At 48.3% G+C, this 22,879-nt stretch overlaps 1 protein-coding gene across 1 annotated transcript in view; it reads left to right on the plus strand.

The window, feature by feature from the left end:
* DYSF (dysferlin) overlaps positions 1-21,731 on the plus strand; it is an 83,893-nt gene extending 62,162 nt beyond the window's left edge. The window contains exons 50-57 of the mRNA XM_088526516.1: positions 188-276; positions 904-999; positions 4,477-4,618; positions 12,215-12,314; positions 14,073-14,251; positions 15,115-15,224; positions 15,581-15,728; positions 21,672-21,731. Of these exons, the coding sequence (XP_088382642.1) occupies positions 188-276; positions 904-999; positions 4,477-4,618; positions 12,215-12,314; positions 14,073-14,251; positions 15,115-15,224; positions 15,581-15,728; positions 21,672-21,710 (903 nt within the window). The 3' untranslated portion in view covers positions 21,711-21,731. The remainder of the gene's footprint in view (positions 1-187; positions 277-903; positions 1,000-4,476; positions 4,619-12,214; positions 12,315-14,072; positions 14,252-15,114; positions 15,225-15,580; positions 15,729-21,671) is intronic.
* The last annotated feature ends 1,148 nt before the right edge of the window (positions 21,732-22,879 follow it).

Consider the following 22,879-nt stretch of genomic DNA (forward strand, 5'->3'; position numbering starts at 1 on the left):
TCATAAAGCTGGTGCCCAGCTGGTGATGACCAGTGGGACACCATGGACAATCCTTAACTTTCAACTAAGGAACACTGGACACTGGATTCTTTCAGGGATTTCTGACTCCACTCCTAGGTGTTACCAAGGTGGTGAAGGTAATCCAGGTGTGAGGATCACCTGACATTGTGTCTTTCTTTCCACACAGGGAAAGCTGCAGATGTGGGTAGACCTGTTTCCAAAGTCCTTGGGTCAGCCCGGTCCCCCTTTCAACATCACGCCCCGCAAAGCCAAGAGGTGACTTCTTTTCTTTGCTTGCTTCTAGTTTTTGCTTGGTGCAATGCTAGCACCCTGCACTTCCTGTTTAGAAGGGCAGAAAAGAGCGTTTGGAAATGTCAGGTGGGGGTGGATTCTCCTGCCCAGCTGAGAAATGCCTTGGTGGGAAGGGTAACCTTAGCTCCATCAGGGAGAGGCTTTGCAGCAGAATGACCTATAGCCTTGATGTTGTCTTTGAAATGTCAGTGCTGTGCTGGGTGCATCTGCCAATCTGAGACAGGTCACAGGATGGTTTTGTGATTGGAAATGGAGAGAGTTGCAAGGTCTGGCACTGCAAAGTCCTGCACGTGGGAGTAAATGTCCCATTAGCTGTGGTGGATTCTGAATTTAAGCTTTGAAGGCAGCTAGTGCTTAATGCAAATTGTTATCTATGGGTGTACCCCTATGCATTAATGAATGAGTAATATGACCAGGCCAACTTGGTGGGCTCTAGACCAATATTTCCTGGAGAACCCTCACTTTGCTTGAAATTACCTGGTATAAAGCGAGCCTCAATCATCTCTAGGTTATGAACAAGTCCACAGGGCCACCAACTTTTATCAAAGCCTGGCCATGCCCCTCATGCCCCTCTTGTCTGTTGTGGTGCAGGTTCTTCTTGCGCTGCATCGTCTGGAACACCAAGGACGTGATCCTTGATGACCTCAGCATCACCGGGGAGAAGATGAGTGACATTTACGTGAAAGGGTAAGTCCTGCTTCTGCCTCCGTGTGACACCGTCATCCCAGAGTGGACAGCGTTAGCGGAACCCTCACGTTAGCACTGCTTGTGATAGGCATGAGCCTCCCACAGGGATGAAGGGCCATTCACCTTTCCAGCTATCATTCCACGCCTTGGGAGATGCGTCTCTGCAGACTGACAATGACTTCACATTGTCAAGGCTTTCTTTGCATCTCTAACATATATATTAAGAGAGAAAAGATGTGAGAAAATAACTAAGCCATTTGAGAGAAGGACACATATTCCACATTTCCAACTCCCAGCTCCTTGCCAGCTCTTCTTCTGGGATAGCCGTTTTGTACAGCTTGCTCTGTATACATAGGTTAGCTTGTTTGCATAGCTTTGGGGGAATTCCCTTTTTTTCCCTTGAAATACACACACACAAAAGATGTGACAACCAGCAGTAACTGCTGTGGCGTATTCCCTTCTCTGCCTGACTCCATTTATGTTTTATCTCGTGTAAAATGCTCCAATCTCAGCCAAGGGACTTACTTATTTTGTATGTTCTTTGGATTTATGGACAGGAAAAGGTAGGATTTTGAAACAGACTGTAAATCCCTCTTTTACAGTCCCAATTTTCCTCCTGTAAATCCAGAATGCGCGCTGCTTACCTGGTATTCGCATCAAGTGCATTGTTATCAGCTCTAGCTAAGCGGCTCTGCGCACCTCGGGGCTCTGAAATAGTAGCACTTGCAGGGTGTTACTGGGAAATGAGAGCATCCAGCACTCGCTGATACTCCTTGCCTGGCTTTTATCATTCTCAGTGCCCAAACAGATCTCACAGCACTGGAAATGAGTTAAAAATCTTGCTCTGCTCCTTCATCTTTAAAAAAACAAAAAACAAAACCCACACACACCAAAAAGGCTACATCATCAGCATTTCTGGGTAAGGAAACAATGGGAAAAGACAAAACTAACCCTTCCTTCCACCCACGGCTGCCTCCTGAGGAAAGCCTGTCACCTACCCTCAGTATAAGATGGATGGATAAGAAACTCTTATCTGGTGCTTCTCTTCAGCAGATCTCAAGGAGCTTCTCCGAGGAGGCTGTTGCCTGTTTCTTCTCCATTTTACAGATAAATGATCCTTTAGACAGTGCTAGGGCTGGAATCTCTGGCTCTTGGACATTATTTTCTACATAATAAGTAAAATATTGCCAGGTCAGTTATGCAGTAAATGATAGAGGTGTCTTTTTATCATGCATATGACAGAATTTGGTTGCCTTTTATTTTATTTGTGATTTATCGATAGTCTACGGTAGCATGAGAATTTCTCGGCTAAGATTAGGTCTCCTTTGTGCTGGGTTCAGGGTGCAAAGAGTCTTTCTCCTCCTAAGTGTCCTATATTCCCCTATATTCTCCCTACATCCCTTATGATACCGGTAGGAAAAGAGAGATAGTGTAGGGAAATCATGTTCATTAAGAACTGAAAGTGTTTTGTGGGTGAATAGCTGTCTGTCTGGGTTACATTATCAGTATCATGGATATATTTTGGTATTTTCAAAGACAAATTCCTAGTAAAAAAAGTTTTATTTCACCAGAAGCAACATGTTTCCTAGGACAGGGGCTCCTGTGAGGTTTTCAAGACAGGGCTAGGCAAAACCACTCCAAGCAGATGAGATGGAGGTTTCCAGAGTTCCTTTCCAACCATCCAGCAGCACTGGGATTTACACCATACCATCTGGCATCTTTAATTCCCTAAATGAAAGGATGGCCTTGGTCCTCAGAGGTCCTACACACATGGTGAGCTCTGTAGGAGGTGTTGGGAGTGTATGTCCGCCTTGGTAAATATGCACAAGAACTGAACTATGCCTTTGGGTATTGCAGAAACCTTCAGCTATGTGGATTCAAAAAAATATTGGATGCATGAATGGATTAAAATTCCATTAAAAAAAAAAAAAACATTATCTACTGGAAACCTCCGACCTGCAGTGTATCAGAAGCTGGGGTTTTGTGGTGGGAAGGCACCTCTGTGCATCTGCCCCATTCTCGTAGTCTTCTGTAGATACCTGTGTTGATTCACAATGGCTGTTGCTGCATTTTTAATTCCAAAATACTGTGATGGAATGGTTTTGATTTCTCTCATCTCTTTCCTGCAGTGAAGAAGGATGCAGCAAATTCTGCAAGAAAAAAAAAATGGTGCCAGCAAAGGGTCCAAATCTGATCATTTATTTGTCCTTTGGTTTGCCTGCAAGGAGAGGGCGCTCACAGTGCGTCTTCCACGGTTCCTTGCCAAGCTTTTAAAGGAATAAACACACAGGCTTGCCATTTGCATCCAATCAGACCAAATCAAATAATCCAGCCACAATTTAAGTATTAATGTAACCTCATCACACAATTCCCAGTGCCACCGAGCCCTTGCTGTCCATGTAGCACATGTGCTTGTGATCTCTGTTGTAGGATGAACTTGAGTAGACCTCTCTTCCCTGTCTCCCCCAGACATTTGGGTCTGGTCACGTGCTCCTCTGAGGCACTGCAGAAGAGGGAATCATTTGTGTAGCTGGGAAAAAAAAAAACATATTTTCAATTTAAGTGGAAAACAATCAAACAAGATAATTGTTTTAATTAGAAATCCCCCCTGAATCTTTTGGCTTTCCTCCAGAAGGACTGTAAATACACAAATGGATTTGTTTTATTGTTCTGTTTTGTTCTGTTGATTGCTGAAGACCGAAAAATTTTGGACGAGGAGAGAGGGCTGAATGAAAACCCAGCCCTTGCAAAACTCACAACTGGAAAAAACGGTTGTTACGGAAAGTTCTGTGTTTGCCCCCGGACTCGTTGTGTGGACTGGCCACAGCGAGTTTTCTACTCCAGGACAGGAACTGTGCTGTGAAGGCTGGTCTGTAACAGGGACCAGCTGGGGATGACTGTAGCCCGGCCAGGGGCAGCTCGCTCCGGGAGTTATGTGGGGAAAAGCTGCTTGGTTATTGAGGGCTTTTGACTTACATAGACTGTTAGACCCCAACAGAGAGTGGGGGAGAAAATAGTCCTTCCATTCCCAGCATGGTTGCCTCCATCCAGAGGTCTGGTTTTAGGGGCTAGCTGTGAGCATAGTTTGCTAGATGCAGGGGGAGGCCCTCTCATGAAGCCAGGTTAGAAGCCAACCTGTTCTTAGGGATGGATAAGCGACAACTTCTAGCCAGAGCTTAGTGCTATAGTGAGTCTTTAATGTATCCACAAAGCATAGGAAAAAGGTGAGAGAACTGAAGAGTTTCAAGCAGCTCTTGGACTGCTCTCACCAGGGGTGGTTCATCTCTCAACCGTGCAGGACCATCATATTTTCTCTCAGATTCCTATGGGCTCTGGACTACCCTTACAGATAGCATCCCCAGGCAACTAGCAAGGAAGTGAGACCCTTTATTGCTTGTTCTCTGTGAAGTGGGGTGAACTGCTCCAAAATCCACAGTTTGTTTCTAGTTGTTCATGCAGCATATTTCCCTTTGCTAGCTGGATGGTCGGCCACGAGGAGAACAAGCAGAAGACAGATGTGCACTACAGGTCTATGGGAGGAGAGGGCAACTTCAACTGGAGATTTGTCTTTCCCTTTGACTATCTCCCTGCTGAACAAGTGTGCTACATTGCAAAGAAGGTGAGTGTCCCTGCATGGGCATTTCTAGCATCTACCTTCTCATAGTAACTCCAAGGTGAAATGTGCTGCCTATTCTAAAATGTGTAGAATCGCAGCCCGGTGAAGCTGTGCGGGATCCGCTGTGCCTTTTAGCTGTTTCAAGTGGAAAGTGGTGGACAGGGGCGAAATCAACTTAATGAGAGAGTTGGGAGAGACTGATCCTCCAGGGAAAGCACCTCTGGACTGTGAGCAGCAGAGTCCCGGAGCAGCAGCAGCAAAGTACTCTCCTGATTGCATGGGGCTTCCAAGATACTTAGTCAACAACAGGGTTATTCCAAAAATGAAGATGATTTTTCCTCTCATAAACTGATGGAGACAGCCAGGTGTGCACCTCTGGTCTTGAGCATGGCATAATGGGCATCAGGCTATGGGTTAAGTTGACAGATGGGCTGAGGAGGGATCAGGAGGGACAGCCTCCAAGGGTCTGCAGGGGTAAGCAGCAGGGATGACCTGTAGGGGAACAAGGATGTTCCTTTGATGCAGAGACGGGATGTGTTTGGAATTCAGGAGGAAAATATCCTTGGATTAATAAGAGACCTGATTACTGGGCTGGGAGTTTGAAAACTGGATGCGATTTTGGTCCCCTTGTTCCATTGTTCACAGCTGGTCTTCATTAGTCAAGTCAATGCAGTGTGATGCCCAAGTGTGGACTACGAGTTGCATGGAGGGCAAGAAATGGAGGGAGGTGGGATGAATACATGGAATAACACAAAGAAAATTTGGCTGGCTTTGAAGGAGCACTTTGGGGGAGGGCCTCTGCTCACTTGGTTTTAAATTTCCTGCTCAAACCACCTGGAAATTAACTACACTCCTGTGGGGTTTGTGTGTCCGTATGGAGAGCAGGGACAGTCTCTGCTTTCAAGACTAGGTCTTGCTCTGTGGCACCCCCAAAAGCACCCACTCCTTCACCCAACCCAACCTTAAGTCTTTGGTCCCAGTCCCTGCCTTTGAATATAGGGTGACCAAGGGCAGCTGGTGGCACTGGGAGCATCAGCTTCCTCGTCCAGCATCCCCTTCCCCGTTTGTTTCATAAGGGCAGTAAGATCCCAGCACGACCTGGCCCTTGGACAGGGAAGGTGCCGAACAAATTCCCACTCCCTGGAGCCAGACGATCCCCGTGAGGGGGCCTAGCTTCAAAATGAATCGCCGGGGCCGTTAAAGTGACTGACAGAATCATAGCGGGACCCATTTCACGCTTCATGTTAAACAAATCAAAAGTACAGTGTGTACTACATTCAATTATCCCCCTTTGAAAAAGCAAAGACCCCCCTATAAACCGTTTAAGAAAATACATCCCACTGTGCTGATATTGATTCTCCTCCGACCACATGTCTGCCAACACTGTATCAGAAAATAAACAGCTTGTAAAACCTCTCTGTAAAGGAAAAAATAATGAATGAAAAGCCAGGCTTTGTATTTGTGGGACACATTCCGCTCTGGCAATTTTTGATCTCGCCATGTGCTGTTTGAACTCCAGGTTCATTACTGCTGCTGTAAAAGCCCATGCGCCGAACTTTAAACACAGGCAATGGAAAGTGGAATTTAAATCAAAACGGTCAGATGGCAAATTCTGAGCTGCTAAAAGCCACCTGCACCCAGGCTGGCCGGTGCCGGGAGGGAAGCAGCTCGGATTTGGCTCCACTCTCTTTGCTCTGTCAGCCTTGGGGTGCCCAGATGGAGCCAGGACAGTTTAATCTGTGCCACAAGGCTAGATGTTTTGGGCACCTCAACACTGTGGGGTCACCAGGGTGCTCAGGGCTTCCACCTTCCCGTTGTTCCTGCCTGATGGGAAAGCTGGAGCCTGTAAAATCTGGAACATCGGTTCAACGTGTAGTTTGGAAGTGTAAGCGCTGCTGCTTTCCTAAAAATTTAGTCACCTCTGGATATTTTCCCTCCAGATATCCTCTTGCTGCATGGAAACTTGTGAAGTTTTTGCTTCTCGTTCTGAAATAAGGATTTCTTCCATCCTGAATTTCAAAAAGTGAAATCCCTACAAAAAATAGGCATCCCACTATTAGAACTGCTCTTTTCCAAGCATCCAAATGCATGTTTCCTCATACGTTCTCCCTTTCTTGCTGAGCAATTCAAGGGATATTTCCTTAGGACAAAACTTGAAGTTCTGGTGAAAGGGTCCATGTCCAAGGTGTGCTGGAGCACCATTGCCAAGGCACAAGGGTAAATGGAGCATCCCTGACACACTTGCGTGAAGTTGCATGTTGATTTTCATCCTGGCAGATGAAGCACCATACCCTGCTGCCAGCGAGCGGGGAAAAGAGTCAGCCTCTACCGAGCTGGGACTTTAGATCCCCACGTCCAAGTCCAGCAGGTCCTGGTTCCTGCGGAGAGCTTTATCAGATGGTCACGGTACACCCGTTGCTCTCCATCGGGAGCAATGCCAAGGCAGACCCTGGGTGGATCCCGTTTCATTGGGCACCCGCTCAGAGCAGCGTTCAGCTCCCGTATCCCAGAGGCTCTGGGGAGGAGGAAAATGCATGAAATTGATTTGGAAATGCTCGGCTTCAAGTGCCAGGTACAGCGGCGGGTGAATATAGCAGACAGATGTGAACTCTAGATGTCCTCTGATGCGGGAAAGGCTCGACGCTGAATGTGTAAGCTAATGCTACTTGCATTCGAAATAGGATTTCAAGGTCACTTCAGTATGCAGGTTAATAAATTGTGTTTATGTGGACCTGCAAGTAAATCCTTAGGTTGGAGGATCCAAGGGCTGGTTGGCTTGTTTGTATACAATCTTGTGAAGGCAATTTCAGGAGATTGAGTCGTGGGCATGCGAACATGGTGAGCAGTTTCAAATCTGTGTCACACCATGTCATTGACAGCAGCCACGCCAGGGAACATGGCTGTAAACAAGAAATTAAGTGCAGGTGCCAGAACAAAAAATGGGTTGTCTTGCAAAGATATAGAGTCATTTGAAGAGGAAACTTTCTGATAGTTTCTAACAAGCTGCAGGGCATGGTGGTGGTTATTTGGCGGGAAGACTTTGGGGCAGTTCTGGTGAGATGTTTTTTCAAGGAGCAGAAAGTTCAAGCAGCTTTCTCTTTGTGCATGCAGCTAAGGGGGCCCATCTGAGGTTTAAATAGACTTATTGCAAGCTATTGGGTGCAAATGCAAACTGACTTGGAGTTTTTTGGACCATCAACAGATAAAATTCCCCCTTTTCTGTCTGGAACATACAAAATGTAGGTTGGATTGTATGTCTCTCTAGGTAGCCAATGTTTATTGATTGTCAGATGTCCTGGGCCTTCTGGATAGCCAGGTCCTGCCCCATGAGGATGAATTCTGGATGAGAGGCTCGCATTGGGCAGTGGCAGTTCAGGGCATAGTGCTTTGCATGGGCATTTTTGACTTGATGCAGTTTTCAGGCTGGGCTGGAGTTTATCCTCAAGGGAAGCAGTTTCTCCTTCATTTTGTTCTCATCACGAGTAGGCAGGAGAAGGAGGGCTCTGCAGCCCTATGGCATCGTTGTCCTTTTGTTCCATTGCGTTCGTGCCCGAAACTCCAGTATAACCAGGGAAAGTTTGTTGCTCCAGTGCAACTGTGGTTGGTTTTGGTTTGAGATTTCCAGTATTGAATTGAAATTTTTCTTAAAAACAGGTAACATCTCATTAGGTTGAAATTTTTGTTCCTTTTTAGTCCTTTACTATGTCCCTGTTTATTTCAGTGGCATCAGGAAACAATGAGGTAAAAAAAGTTCATTTTCTTTCTGCTTTTGGCCAAAACACAACATTTTGACCAAATATATTTTGGAACCCAAATGTGTTCCAAATGTATTCTTCTTCCAGAGGAGACAAAGTCAGATGACACATTCGTATCTTGTGTGTTTTAATGAGAGAGAAATAAGCGGATAGAAGGATCCAGGGGTGCGAGGTCTGGAGGAAGAGGCCGATGCCCGGGCAGCCTCTGCACCACTGGGATGGTGCTTCCTGTCCTGCATTTTGCTTCCCAAAGGGCTGCGTGGAAAAGGAATGAGGAAAGCGTGACCATTGCTGCTCACCAAGTGGCTGAGATGCCGGCACGCGAAACTCCTGGGTGGCAGCGGGACGGCCGTGTGGCCTTGGAAAAGCCTTCCAAACTCCTCCGGAAAGGCACAGACTGAGAATAGCGTGTGGTTGCTGCCCGCTGCGGGGAGGCAGGACACGGCCTGCAGCCGAGGTGATGGGGCCGGTTCAACCACCGGCTGCTTCCAGCTCGCACCCTGGCTCTGCAGTCCAAAGGGGATGAGATTTGGAGCTTCCCGCCCTGGCAGATAACGGATGAGATGCCCAAACAGAGGGGTTCTCACGACGTCGCCTGACACTGGTCACTGGGACTTGCAGAAAGCCACCAACAAGCAAAACCAAAAAGCCCCGCAGAAAAGTGAGTGCCATGAGAGCCAGGATACAAGTGTGGGAGCTGGCAGCAGCAGGGAGATCAAAGAGGCGAGTTAGTCCAATAAAAGTGTAATAATGAGCGATTTCAGCTGCCTGCTTATTGCAAACAGATGAGAGCCCCTAACGGGATGGGCTTCAGAGCGGCCGTTTCCTGACACCTTGGAGGATGGCCGGGTGCAACAGGACCTTCCCGCAGGAGAAGTGGCTCTTCCCGGTTGCCCGGGGCCAGGAGAGCATCCGGCAGAGCAGGGAGGACCTTGCGCATCCCGGAGCAAAGCCTGTGCTGGGGAGGCCTCCGAAAAAATGCAGCGTTGCTCTTTGCTTCTCTTCTGGCGCGCTCAAGCAACCCAGGAGAAACGCAGCCCTGTCAACACTTTCCCAGCGATATGAGCTCTTTTCCCTCCTTTTTTCTGCCACCCCTGCTGCATTATTCAAGACCATAAAATATTTGCTAGCCTCCCCTGTCCTTCCTCTGTCTGCTCTGCAAAACAACTCCCCAAATGTGAATTCTGCGTGAAATAGCCTTGTGAAGGGCTAGGAGATAGATAAATGTTGCGCCCTGGGTTGGTGTTGTAGTGGAGGCTGGGGCCTCGCCGGCTGCCTCCTGTCCCGTTCCTGCTGTCCCCAGCTGTGCGGGGCTCGTGGGAGGAACACGCTGCTGCCAGCGAAACCCACATTCACAGGGATTTTCCATAGGGAAGGCCAAGGCCATTGGAGCTGGCGCTGGCTCTGGGCGGGCAACGCGTCGCCAGCCACGGGGGTCTCATCCTGCCTGTGCCCCTGGTGTCCCAGCAAGTCTGCAGTGGGTGCAAACAGGGTTCTAGGAGGGTTGCAACCACCACCTGCTTGTCGAGGAGAGATGTTTGGTTTCTTTGCACTGCAAAGTGGCCTGTGAGAGCAGGGTCCCATGATTGCACCATGAGTTCCGGGGGACGGGGACTCAGCTGCTTTGGAGGTTACTGCGAGGCACCTGCAGCATCTGCGGGCTCCATGTGCTCCCTGCTCTCCTGCTCCCTTGGGAGAGCTCGACCCCATCGGGGACCACCTGGAAAAGGAGATTGCTGCAGCAGGTCAATTTGAGTCTCCCAACAAGCTGCCTCTTCTCTTGGTCTGGGCTGTTCCCCATTGGGGCGCTCATGGGTCTCCATCAGGGCACTCATGGGATGAGGTCTTGCATGGAGCCCTGCCTTGGAGGCCAACACTACTGTTGTCGTCCCCTCATGCTCGGTGGGGCTGCTTGGGCGTTGAGTTTTGCTCAAGCATCTCATGCTTTGGTACATTGGAATGGTCCAACAGGCGGTTTGTGAGGTGGGACCTCATCTTCTGTGTGGAAACGAAGGGGTTGAGCACAGTGCTCGTGGGCGCCTCCGAGTGGGCGCTAATCCAGCAGGCGCAGGGTGGAGGTGTGTGGCTGACACAGGTGTTTATGGTGGTGAAACCAGCCTCTGAGCAAGGCAAATCAGTAGTTGCTAGAGAGGAGGAGGCCTCTGTACGTTCATGGTTTGCTCTGCGCCGGGCAGAGCATGTGCAGTTGGTCACTGAACTTGTGTCTGCAAGAGTCCCAGGAGCTCGAGGTGTCCAGATTTGATGCAGGTCACACCAGACTGGTCTTACTCCATCTCTCAGCCCCCAGATGAAGGGTCCTGCCCACAGCAAAGCCCCCAGTGCCAAGCCAGGCAGGTCCCTGACTCCGGGGGTTGTCCCTTGGTCACCCCAACAGTCCATTTGCAGCACAAGACCTAGCTGATATATGGGAAGGGAAGAATCGCTGTAGGTTTTTGCTTGTTTTAGCAGTTTTAATTTTAAAAAAAGTTATTAGCTTGGAAACACCACCCTTCCCCCTGCTTGGGTAAACATAGAGCTTAATGCATTTCAGTGAGGAAGGGGTGAATGATCGAAGTTTCCACGGGTTTTATTTTATTTTCCTAGATTAAAAAATATTTAAAATGTGTAAATAAAATGCTCCATTGCAAAAATGCTGGTCTGTTTTTCCAAAGCAAGGCGGGGAATGGAGCTAAATTGAAATATAACCTTCTAGGGTGATCTCTTAAAGTGAAACCAGTTTCACTGGGATTTAAGAGCCTCCCTCCACCCACGGTCTCCCTGCTTGAATATTTATGTTCTTATGGAGTGTGACACGTTCTTTTTTTTTTTTTTTTTTCCTTTTTTTATATTGCTCGATATAATGAATCAGAGTTTTGTAGCCACAGCAGTGAATTTATGGTGCTACGTATGTGTCATGAATAATGCTGCAGTTTCCTGGTTTTAATTAAATCGGTTCCATTTATGCTGCTGCCCTGTTGCAACGGTGCGGCAGGAGGCAACGCGCACGGGGTGCCCTCAAACGTGTGCTCGGAGGATGCTGCTCCTGCCCTGGCTGCTCTGTGCAAGGGCTACTGCAGCCAGAAACAACAAGCCGTGGTTCTGTGTGTGTGTCTCCAGCCCTCTCCCTCCATGTCCTAACACGTCTTGGCCCCAACCTTCAGGCATCTCCCAGCATCTCAAAAGTGGTGGTAGGTCCCTCTTGGGAAATAATACCAGTCGCAATCACATGAATAGTGACTTTTGTGGGATGGGCGAGTAGCCAGCCTATGTCAGGATGGCAGGACCACAAGCTCATCATCACTGTATTGGGCTTGAAAGGCTACTTGTTGGAGGAGCCTGATTTAACAGCTCTTCTCCATTGGCTTTTGGGGCTCCATTAGCTGTGATGATCTGGAAGTGGAGCATCTGGCTAGCTCTGAACCTGCCAACCAGCATAACCACATGGCTGGCTGGCGAGGTGAGGCTTGGCAGTGCTGGCAAGCACCACTCATTGCCCTCTTCACCATGGAGGGTGCCTGAGTAGCTCTTGGGCATCATGCTAAATCATGTGCACATGGGCCTGTGATTCCCACAGAGATCTCACGTGTGAGCTCGTGGTGGATCTTTGCTCAAACGTTGCCACTAAGTAAAAAAAGGTGCAAAGTGAGACCTACCTGACTGCCAGGAGCACCGTGCAGCTTCCCCTGAGCATCTTCGTCCAAGGCCAGGCTGAAGCCAGCGCAGGCCTCCTGGCCGTCTCCCTGCAAGACACAAGGAGGATGTAGGCCACAGAAATCTGAGTACTGGCTGCTTCTGCTAATGAGATTATTTTTTTTTCCTGATTTATTTCCTGGTGTGTTTTTAGGAGCACTTCTGGAGCCTGGACAAGACTGAAAATAAGATTCCACCACAGCTTATCCTCCAGATCTGGGACAATGACAAGTTCTCTTTTGATGACTACTTGGGTGAGTGGGGAGATGTTTGTGGCTCCATCATTGCTGATGCAGACACAAAACAAGCACTTTCCAAATCCTCTCAGGAGATGAAGAAAACCTAACAAGAGCAGTTCAGACCTCTGATCAGGATTCAGTGTCAGAATAGTCCAGGATGGATGATAAGTGGTTTGTGTTAGGCAGATTTCCAGTCTCAGCCTGCAGTAGACTGTTCATGAATTGGCATAAACTGTCAAGATCATCAGCAAAGCCACCATCTCCTAGGAAGGCCAAAGAGAGGGATGATACTATTCACTCAGCCCTCTGACTCTTCCCCTTAAATATCCTCAAAGGAGCAGACCTTTTCTCTAGAGTTTCCCATAAATTTCTCCTTTGAGATAGGTTGTTGCTTCCAGTTTCGTCTCCTTAATAAGGGGGAATTATTGGCCACAGTCCTCTTCATAACCCATTTTATATCCTCTATTTCTAGGCACTTTATATGTCTTCCTTTAGTCCACTCTTCTCCCAAAGAAGCACGTCTGACCTTTCAGCCCACTCTGTCTCATTTTCATCCTGGTTGCTGTGTCCTTTCAGACAGGACTTTAAGATGTCAGGGTCCTGTCTTGCTTTAATTTGGATGTTTATATATAAAAACAGATAGATCTAGTACTTGCTTCTTCCAAGGCTGGCCTAGCTAATCAACCTCACCAATCAAGGTTTAGGCCAGGAAGGAATAAAATGTCCTCTAATATGAAACATCACAGTGCCGTGCAGTACATTTCTGTGCAGAAGTTGGAGGTTTCAACATCAGGATATTTTTAATTGGATCTTGCTCTGCCTTTGTTTTGGTCACCAAAGAATTTTCAAATGTCAGAAATGTCACTAAGCAAGTAGGTGACTGAGATCCTTTTAAACTCTTCACCTTGAATCCGTTTGGCTGTTTTTTGTTCCCATTCATGATCTGTAAAAGCTGTGTCTCTGCTCTACTGTGAGGTGCCTTCCCCCATGCGGCGCCAGCTCTTGTTTGCTCTCCTCCATACAACAGCCAATATCAGATTCCTTGCAATATCCAACAAATAAAAATGGTCCTTGGCTTTTGTAGAGCACTTTTCTTCAATGGACCTCAAAAATGCTTCACGACAAACCTTATTTCTTCTGTTATTGGCCTTGGATACAAGAAACTGTGGCACAGAAAGCCTAACAATACAAGCACATTAGTCAATGCGATCCATCCATAGCAGCGTGAAAAGCTACTGCCGCTCAGATGAACTTTAGTAGCAGGCCTGGGACATGTCCTTGACCCTTCCCAACCACAAGGATAACAGAGTAAATTAATTGGAGGCACTTTGAGCTTACACATTTCACCTCGTGAAATTCAACAAGGCCAAGTGCGTTTTTCACCTATTCAAAGTGCTTCACCAAATGAGCTATAGGTGTGTGGGTTTGTGAGGAGGTCCACCAGGACAACCTGATTAGCCAAAGTACTTACTTACCCAGACAGATAGTGCAGCTACCTCTCTTAGAAGGACTTCATGGCTACCATAGCAAGAGAGAGTTTTGGACCAGAGCTCAGGTCTTCCCACATGCAATAGTGATGCTGAAATCAGTGCTGTGCATGGAAAATAACATTACACTTGAATCTGCTCTTTCCCTTGCTGAGTGGGTGTATGCCCAAGCTCTCTGCGGTCGCAGGGGTGCCATGGTGAGGGTTTCTAAGCCTTCGTGACAATATTCCTTGCTTTAAGGATCTATTACACCAAGGTGTCTTTCTTGTAACATTCCTCCTTGCAGGCTCCATTCAGATGGATCTTAACCGGATGCCCAAACCTGCCAAGACTGCTGAAAAGTGCTCCCTGGAGCTGATAGACGAGACCTTGTCTTCGGGACATTTTGTGTCACTCTTCGAGCAGAAAACTGTCAAGGGTTGGTGGCCCTGTGTCGCTGAGCAGGATCAGAAGAAGATCCTGGCAGTAAGGACTTTTGTGCTCTTTGGCAACAACTTCATGCATTTTCTGGCTGGGGGGCAACTCACTAAGAGGGACGGAAGCGACTGGGCCCAACTCGTGCAGGCAGCCACGGTCAAGGCAGGAAGTTAGCTGGGATTTGGTACCACATGGTGTAAACATCTCCAGATAACTTTGTCCTTTTGCATTTTGCTTCTACACCAGAGTATAGACACCTCATGAACCTGTATTTAGACACTTACAGTAAGGTAGATGTTATAGTCCTGGTTCCTGAGACCTTAGAGTCTAAGTTGCCTGAGGCTAGGCAATGATTTCCTCAGAAGTATTACTTGATACCAGGTTTACACAGATTCTAATATGGGTTTATAAGCCCCAACTTGTAGCTCATGAGCAAGTTGCTGGAGACTAGAAAGTCGAATTGCTGCATGTATTAATCTCAGTCATGGGATATAGGTATCCCTAGTCTTGCGGATCTGTGTAATTATACATGTTGATATTTTGTTTGCTGGGAATCATCACCACCAATGGCTTACTATCCATTTCCTTCTCATACCTTCCAGCATATAAACTCCTCTTCCAGGCCTTTAAATTCTTTATATGTTCAGCAGGGATGCCAGCTTAGCTAATGTTAATGTGGGGGAACCCAACATGGCTTTGGTTGTTTGGATGGGAGGAAAATCCCCTTCTGCAGTGGTGGTCTTCACTGGATAGGGATACTGAAGTGATATCCAGCCTGACTGGCCTGCTCACAATGCTTATAGGTGGTGGTTGGGTTACACTCAAAGTATGTTCTTCCTGAATGAATGTTTTTGCATCATAAATGAATTTCTCCTCATTACCCTCTCCTTTTAATTTAACCCGTCACACAGGGTAAATTGGAAATGACTTTGGAAATTGTGGCAGAACAAGAGCATGAAGAGCGACCAGCTGGGATGGGTCGTGATGAGCCAAATATGAACCCCAAGCTGGAGGACCCCAAGTAAGAGCATCTTGAATGGAAAAAATAACCATTAGGGTACAGAGTTAAGGACCAAATTAAAAACCTGGGGTCCAGCCTGAGACACTAAGGCTTGCTATGGCCTTGCTCCAGTTTCGGTTCCATTTCTTGAGTGCTGTGTTCAGACTGTAGAAGCCGAGACAGTCCAGGGCAGCTGGGGGTTTGGCCTGGACAGCCAAGGAGACCACTGACATCATCTGTCCAGGGGAATATGGGTTTCCAGGGTGCCCAGCCAGCTCGTTACAGTGGGGCATCCCAGTCAGGGTGGTGGTTTTCCCTTGGGATTCTCGGTCCTACCAGGAATCTTGGAAGTGACCTCAACTTTGTCTTGGCTTCAGACGCCCGGAGACCTCCTTCCTGTGGTTCACCTCCCCGTACAAGACCCTGAAGTACATCCTTTGGCGGCGGTACAAGTGGGTGGTTATCCTGGCCATCGTGCTCTTCATTTTGCTGCTCTTCCTTGGGATCTTCATCTACGCCTTCCCGGTATGATGGGTGCGAGAGAAGGGAGGGGAAGTGAATCAGTCCCACTAGGTGCTCCCCCCATTCAGTACCAAGTCTCCGGGGCTGCCCAGCCTCAGTTTTGTCCATGCACAGGCTGGCTCTGCCTTAGCAGAGATGGTCCTGTGCATGTGGCTGCAAAGTCCCACGTTGGTCCCAGCAGAACCCACTACCCTAAGCAGAGTTTGTGCATCTGCTGCAGAAGCAGCATCAGGCTCCCACTCCTTGTGCCTGTGCTTCGATTCCTCCCCAGCAAGGCCAAGGCTAATTAATCACTTCCAGAGAGACCTGAGCTGCTGGTGTCAGAGGTGTTGCAGGGTTGGTGGGAAAATCCCCAGGGAAAACACGGCTTAATTAGAAATCCGGCCATTTTGCAGCACTGAGCGGTGGCAAAGAAATAAAGAAGTATCAGTCTGTAATTGTTTAAAGATGCAGGCAAGTTTATAGGCATTTGGGCAGCCCCATCTCTCATTATCAAGGCTTGGAACAGTTTATAGCGATGTGATGTCTCAAACAAGGGGGAGGCTTCCACCTCGTTAATCAAGAGAGTCTCTTTTCCTTGCCCGGCCGTCAGTTCCACTGGCAAAACCAAATAAATAAATAACGGAGCCCCAGTCTTGCAGTTTGGCATGCGATGGGGTTTTGTATCCTCCTCTGTTTCTACGGCACCAGAATAAGTCACGCCAGCCTTCGAATGCTGTTTCCCCTTCTACCAGACTGATAAGAAAAATGACTCACCTCTCACTTTCCAGCACTTAACAAATTCTGCTCCTTGTATATAAATATATGTTTTTAACAAAAGAACTCACTGGGGTAATTTATACTTAGTATGAGAGAACGTGGCTGCCTTCCGCAGATGGCTTCGTGCGTTTGCAATGTGCATCTAAAAAGCGAGGTGTGGAATTTCTCCTCGCCATCGTAATGGCTTTCAGATGATTGGAAATCATGCAGGCTCGCTTGTTCCCGTCGAGAAAAACGGGACGGCGTTAGGTTGGGCCTCTTGCTGTCTCCATATCCTCGTATCCCTGGGAAGGGCTAGAATACTTTTCCTGATGGAGAAGCAATTCCTTAGGTGCTAAGCAGTAAGGAGGAGGGAATAATTGTCCAAGTGCCAGTTTTGTCTCCGTCGCATCTTCCCTGCCCTGTTCTCCAAACCTGCCACGGAGACTCCCCCTTATGTCAAGCAGCAGACACCAAACCCTTTTGAGCAAGAACTCTGTGTTTCCCTGAAGCTGCAAGTGGCTTTGCATTTGTGCCAGCGGTATCATACAAAAACAATGTTAGGAGAAGCAAAAATTCTTGAACTATAAATATTGATTTACACTCGTTATTACTTGGGCTTTTTCCTGTTTCTTAGCTAGATGTTGTATTATTTAATTTTGTTTTGGTCAGGTCAGCTTTTAGTCATATTTCTAAAAAGTAAGGCCATGTTTCATGGAATTTTCCTGTTTTTATGCATTTGGCCAGCTTCCCCTAGATTTTTGAGGTCGCTGGTTCTGTATCTATTTGGAGGTTTAGCTGCTCTCCCGTTTCATCAAACCCTGCGTTTGGCAGGGCCGGGGGATGGCTGTGCGCGAGGATGCTGCTGGCACGCTGGCCGCTGGCAGGGCTTGCCGTGACGAGCCTGATTAAACGCAGCGAGGAGCAAGTCCTGCTCCGGCTTGGTGCCAGGAGCACTGTCAGCTCCAGTGTAAAATAAGGCCCTGGTGCAACGGGTGCTGTGCGCATATGGGACGGTGCTGTTTTGAAGTCTGGAGCAGGAGCTCCGAGGGTCTTCTGGCTGCTCAGCCTCTCTCATTGCTCCAAGGGGTGATTTGTGGCAGGGTATCCACAAGGGATGGCCACAAAGACACATGGCCATCGATCTGCAGAGACAGAGGGGGCTGGGACTCAGGGTTGTACATGGCAAGATGACATGGCAAATGGGTGTGATGTCCCTGCTTCGCTCCTTCCATCGCTCTTTGTGCTTTGGTTTCCATGAGATCTCACTGGGGGTTTTCTGCTTGTTGTGAGCTCCACTGGGACCTCCTGGGCCCTTTTGGTCATCCCTTTTTCAGGAGATCGCCCTTGGCTGAGCTGGAGCCCCAGGACCTGCATGTGGCCTGACAAGGGCTGTGTGCAGCACAAAGCCCAAGGCAAAGACTGAAAGCAGGGAATGGGGGTGTAGGGAGTTTGGAAGGCCTTGAGGTGCCGGTTGAACAGGGATGATTTTAGGAAATGCTTCAGCAAGCACCAGCACCCAAATGAGCCCACCCAAAGTGCTTAAGATAGGGCCTGAGCCATCTCCCTGAGAGAAAGGAGCCCAGCTCTGGCCAACAGGCCTGTTGAGACACGAGGGGTCCTCAGTGCACCAGGCAAATACGTCCGGAGGGGCCCAGAGGAGCCCCTGAAAAGGAGACTTCTGCCTGCTGAGAAGAAGAGGAATCTGCCTCATACCACGGGGATGGAGGTGCCCAGTGGTGGAACCTTCCTGCGGTGCGAGATGCTCAGTGCTGGGCATAGCGTGGATGTGTCACCTCCTGATGGGCGCTGGGCTTGCTGCGTCCCTGCCTCTTCTTTGTGTCACCTCTGCTTTCTTCGGCCGACGTGGTCGAACGAAGCTGTGACGCTCTCCTCTCCAGCTAGGAGTGCTGTGTGCCCCGTGCCAGCACTGCAGGGTCTCTGCACTGCAGCCAGGGATGTCTCCGCTACCCCTGCGTCTGCTCCTCTGCCATCTGAGACAGGAATCTCATCTGAAAACCATCCTGTGGCATTTGCATTGGCTCTCAGCATAGAAGTGGGGTGTTTTGAGTTTATTCCTATTCCCCACGTAGTGCTGAAAGCTTCGAACTGCAGTCCCAGCTTGTGGTCAGTGCAGTTCAGGTATAGGAGCCCATCACAGAGCCGTGGGTTCCCACCCATTGCATCCATGGATGGACTGAGGTGCTTCCCAGCACCATCCGGACTTGGGCTTCTCCATCAATGTGAAGGAGCCAATGTCTTGGCCTCGTTCATGAAAGCCATCAAGAGATGCTTTACAAACCAAGGGAGCTTTTTGCTCCTTACATTAAGAAACAGAAGCAGTTTGCAAAATAGCTACTCCAGTGACCAGCACCTGCTGGAAGCAGAGGGATTTGGGAAGCCTTGCAGCTGCGTGCTTGTGTGCTTCCCCACTTTCAGGATGTGGGCACTGTGCCCCTGTTTGTCCCATTCTTCATGGGCAACCATGCCAGCTTCTCACCCTAAGTTGTGGGTGCATCTTCTGAGCTGGCTGGATGTGTGCGACCCCTGTGAACAGATGAACCAGCCTGTCCTTGCAGAGCTCGACCAGCTGTGACAGAGGGAGGGACAGATGTGCCCATGGGAAGAGGCTGTTGGCACTTCAGGAGGAAGAGGTTCTTCAGGGGTCTTGCAGGATGGGAAATTCAGGCACAAGCCTGTGAGGAATCAGTCATCGTTAGCTCTTCCATTCAGGGAACAACTTGTTTTAGCAGCTGAGAGGTCATTTCCAAGAGAAAAGCCTCTTGGTTTTGGTTGGAAAACTGCGTGGTATTGCAAATTTCCATAGAAAGCTGTCTAGTTTTACAAAAAAAAAAAAAAAAGGAGGGGGGGAGAATGTTGAAAATCTGATATTCTGAGGTTCTTCGTTTTTACTGGGGCTCTTCCACCTAGTCTTAGTGTCAGGTTACTTGACAGCTTGCATTAACTTTCTTTAGAGAGTGGTTGTCATTATGGTCTGTGCAAGCTAGGGCTCCAGGAATGGCATTCCTTGGATATTTCCTATATGATTTCCTTACATGGCCCTTATATTTAATTTGACATCAGAAGGTTTTTTTAAACAACAGAAAGGATAATGGGATCCAGTAGCTGGAAGTCAAAGTTGGAGGAGTTATTGCAGTGGAAATAGGAGGCTAATTTTTGAGAGGGAAGGGTAATTAAGCGTTGCAACCAGTTGCCAACGGCTGTGGTAAATTCATCAGGTTTTGAAGCGTCCACGTATTGAGATTGAATGCCTTTCTAGAAAGATATGCTCTAGTTCCACCACGTATCCCTGTCCAGCAGTGCTCGCTCATGGCATGTCGAGGGGCCTTTTGGAAAGACTCATTGGCTTCCTTGGCCTTTTCATCTGCTGCTGCTTCAGCTGAGTCCCAAGCCGGTGCTAGGCAGAAGGTCAGAACGAAAGATCATAAAGTCCTGTCTGGACTTCGGAATCTATAAAGTACAGGGACTACTGTGGTTGGGACATCTCCCTGAAGCGGTGATTATTGTAAAGATTTTAGTGGCTTCCACCACAGAAAAATGCGACGCAACTTCCAGCTGGATGCAGCTCTGTTTTGCAGCACCATGAAAATGTTTACTACCTTTTAAAGCTCTATTTGTGCTCTGCGAGCCCAGCTTTGCTTCCATTGCCATTAATTCTAATTACAGCTTGCTTTCTGTGCTGATTGATAATCCTGCTTGGCTTTCAACACTTCGTTAATACAAACTCAGAGCTGGACTGAAAGCTTGCTACCCTCCAGAACGCAACCAGTCAAATTGTAAAAAATAGGAGCGTTTTGGAGGAGAGACTGAAAGACAAATGGATGGATAATTAATTAGAAGGTTATATTCCACTGGAGGCTTTTCTAATGACTTCTGGTAAACTGCCCTAGCTTCGCTTACTTGATTTATGGCATTATTAGAAATCCTCAATTGGCAAACTGCCTCGTGATTTGCTACACGTTGTAATTTATCAAGATGCCTTTGGTCAAACTTTACTTCTGTGTTTTTTTTTTTATTATTATTATTTTTTCCCTTCGGCAAAGAACTTGCTTGTAACCAGCATTATGCTTTGTTTCCAAAGTTGTTTTATTTTTTTTAGCCACAGCGTGATAGAACATCCTGTACCAATTAAATGCAATATGCTTGGAAGGAACTTCCACGTTTGCTAGGACGAGGGTGCGGGTCCGTGAATCAGAGCTGCTTTAAATAGAGCTCACTGCAAATGACCTAAACATATATCTTTATGTATTATTTTCCTTGTGGTCCCGATAAGTGGCATTTACACAGCTCGTTTTTTTTCATGGTGTTACCTTCTTCTCCTTGTGCAAGCAAGGAATTGCATGTATAACAGGATAAAATATCATGCCACCTCATTTTCCATAGCGCCCTCCTTGCAGGATGCTGCCCTTTAGCCAGGATAGGCTGGTGCAGAGCCCAGCACACCATCCTGGGAAGTCCGGGTTTGCCTGCTAGGAGCAATCAGATGCCAACAGCAGACGCTGAGGCAGATGGGTGAGGTGCTAAGGGGTGCAGACAGGGCTGAGAGAGGATTTCTGCCGTAGGTTTGCATGTCTTGTTGGTTTTTGGTAGCTTCTTTGGGAAGAGTCTGCAGATCTGCAGCCTAGGTTCGTGCTCCGGTGCTCGGTCAGGATGGATCGGGGAAGGAACGTGTTGCTGTCCAGGCTGGTATCATCCCAAGCACGGCTTTTGGCCCACTCAAAGCAGCACTCTCCAGAGAGCACCATGGCGTTGGGGGATGCTCAAGGATGACCAGGGCCACTTTGGGAAGGATCCAAGCCAGCAGCAGAATGGATGAGGCTGCCAGTCCTGAGGAGAGGGAGAGTTTAGGCAGCCAAGGACTGGAAAAGTCTCCTCAAAGCAGGTAGGCATGGGGTGCTGCAGGGACACTGGTGAGGAGGCGGTAAGTTTTTTAAGTGTGAGAAGAGGTGGAAATTGCTCGTAATAACTGGTGGAAGGGGAACTCCGAGTCCCAAGTGTCTTCTGGTGCTTGCAGGCTGGTGTGTGTAACCAGTAGGTTGTGCTGGACGCAAACAAGCCATTTTCTCACATGTTTTGGGCTTTCTGCTGTCCTTGCTAGCCCAGCCCGAGTAAACACTTTAACACCCCCGTGCTTGTGTCTACCTGCTCCCACTCAACGTTTCTTCCCTGGTTTTTCCTCCCCTGCAGAACTATGCTGCTATGAAACTGGTGAAACCCTTCAGCTGAAGCTGCGCTGGTGACTGTCGGGAGGGTCCAGTGCCTGCCTGGGGGTTTGGGAAACGCGTTCACTGCTCTGCACTGGATCACGTCAGCAGATGGAGGAGAATCGAGAACACCCTTCCTCTGGCCCTAGTGTTGGCTGCTGCCAAAACGAAGACATAACTTTCCTCAATGCAGTATGCAGAATCCCACCTACAGCACGTAACCAAAGCCTGCGTTGAAGTATCTGTTGTTTTACCTCTCTCTCTGTCTGTCTTCTTTCTCAGCTGCTCTGATTTATAGACCTTGGGTATCAGTGCAAAATTGAAGAGGGTCGGGGAGCAACAGGCCCTTTTCCGAATGTATAAAGATGTTGCAATCCTTTGTGAGGAGTTGTGGGCTGCTGGTCTAAGCAGTAGATACAAGGCAAAACCTCTCTGGTCCTGTGCACTTTCCTTTTGCTCTGACAAGCCTCTGTTTTCCTTTGCCATGCAATGCTTGTCTGCTGATTTATAGGTAAAATCAAGCAAAGACACAATGTGCAGCACAGCCTGAAACCCGGCGCTGACACGTTGCCTCCGCAGAGGCAGCAGGAACCCTGAGACACAGGCCCCAGTGTGAGGCTCTGACACAGGAGAGGCCGAGGCAGGAACTGGTGGCGATTATAACACAAAGCTCCCGCTGAATTCTGTGAGCCTGAAGGACCACGCAGTCCTTCACCTGCGGGGTAGTCCAGGTCTTTGGAGCCTGTTCTCCTGCTAAGCTGCTCTTTTACCTCGACAGTCCCACGCACCCGCCTTAAAAACCTGTGTTTTGGTGGCAGAGACAACGGAGTCAGCTAGGCACCGGCTCCGAAAGCAGCCCGGGGAGCAAAACCGTGCACGGGTGTTTTGTTCTTCTCCCCTCCCATTACGTGCAAGCCTGGCAGCCAGAATTACCTAAATTAATAGTATTAGTCTTTATTCTCCTGTTCTCCCAAACATGCTTAAGCCAAACAGGATTTTCCTCCTGCAAGGAGGAGAAGTCCCCTGCAGTGGGGACTCCAGGTTGCCACCCTGAAGCTCTGGCATGGCTTGGCTTGCACCACAGTCCCACGGTAGTAAAATGAAGCTTCCCACTGCCCACAGCAGAATGAGATATTTCTTCCTCAGTTTTGTGCGTCCCCCAAAGCTGCTGTTGCTCAATGTGACGTGCGA

This window comes from Tinamus guttatus, unplaced genomic scaffold, assembly GCF_059628265.1.
Source record: "Tinamus guttatus ecotype Peru unplaced genomic scaffold, ASM5962826v1 Tinamus_guttatus_pri_ptg000247l, whole genome shotgun sequence".
Taxonomy (NCBI): Eukaryota; Metazoa; Chordata; class Aves; order Tinamiformes; family Tinamidae; genus Tinamus; species Tinamus guttatus.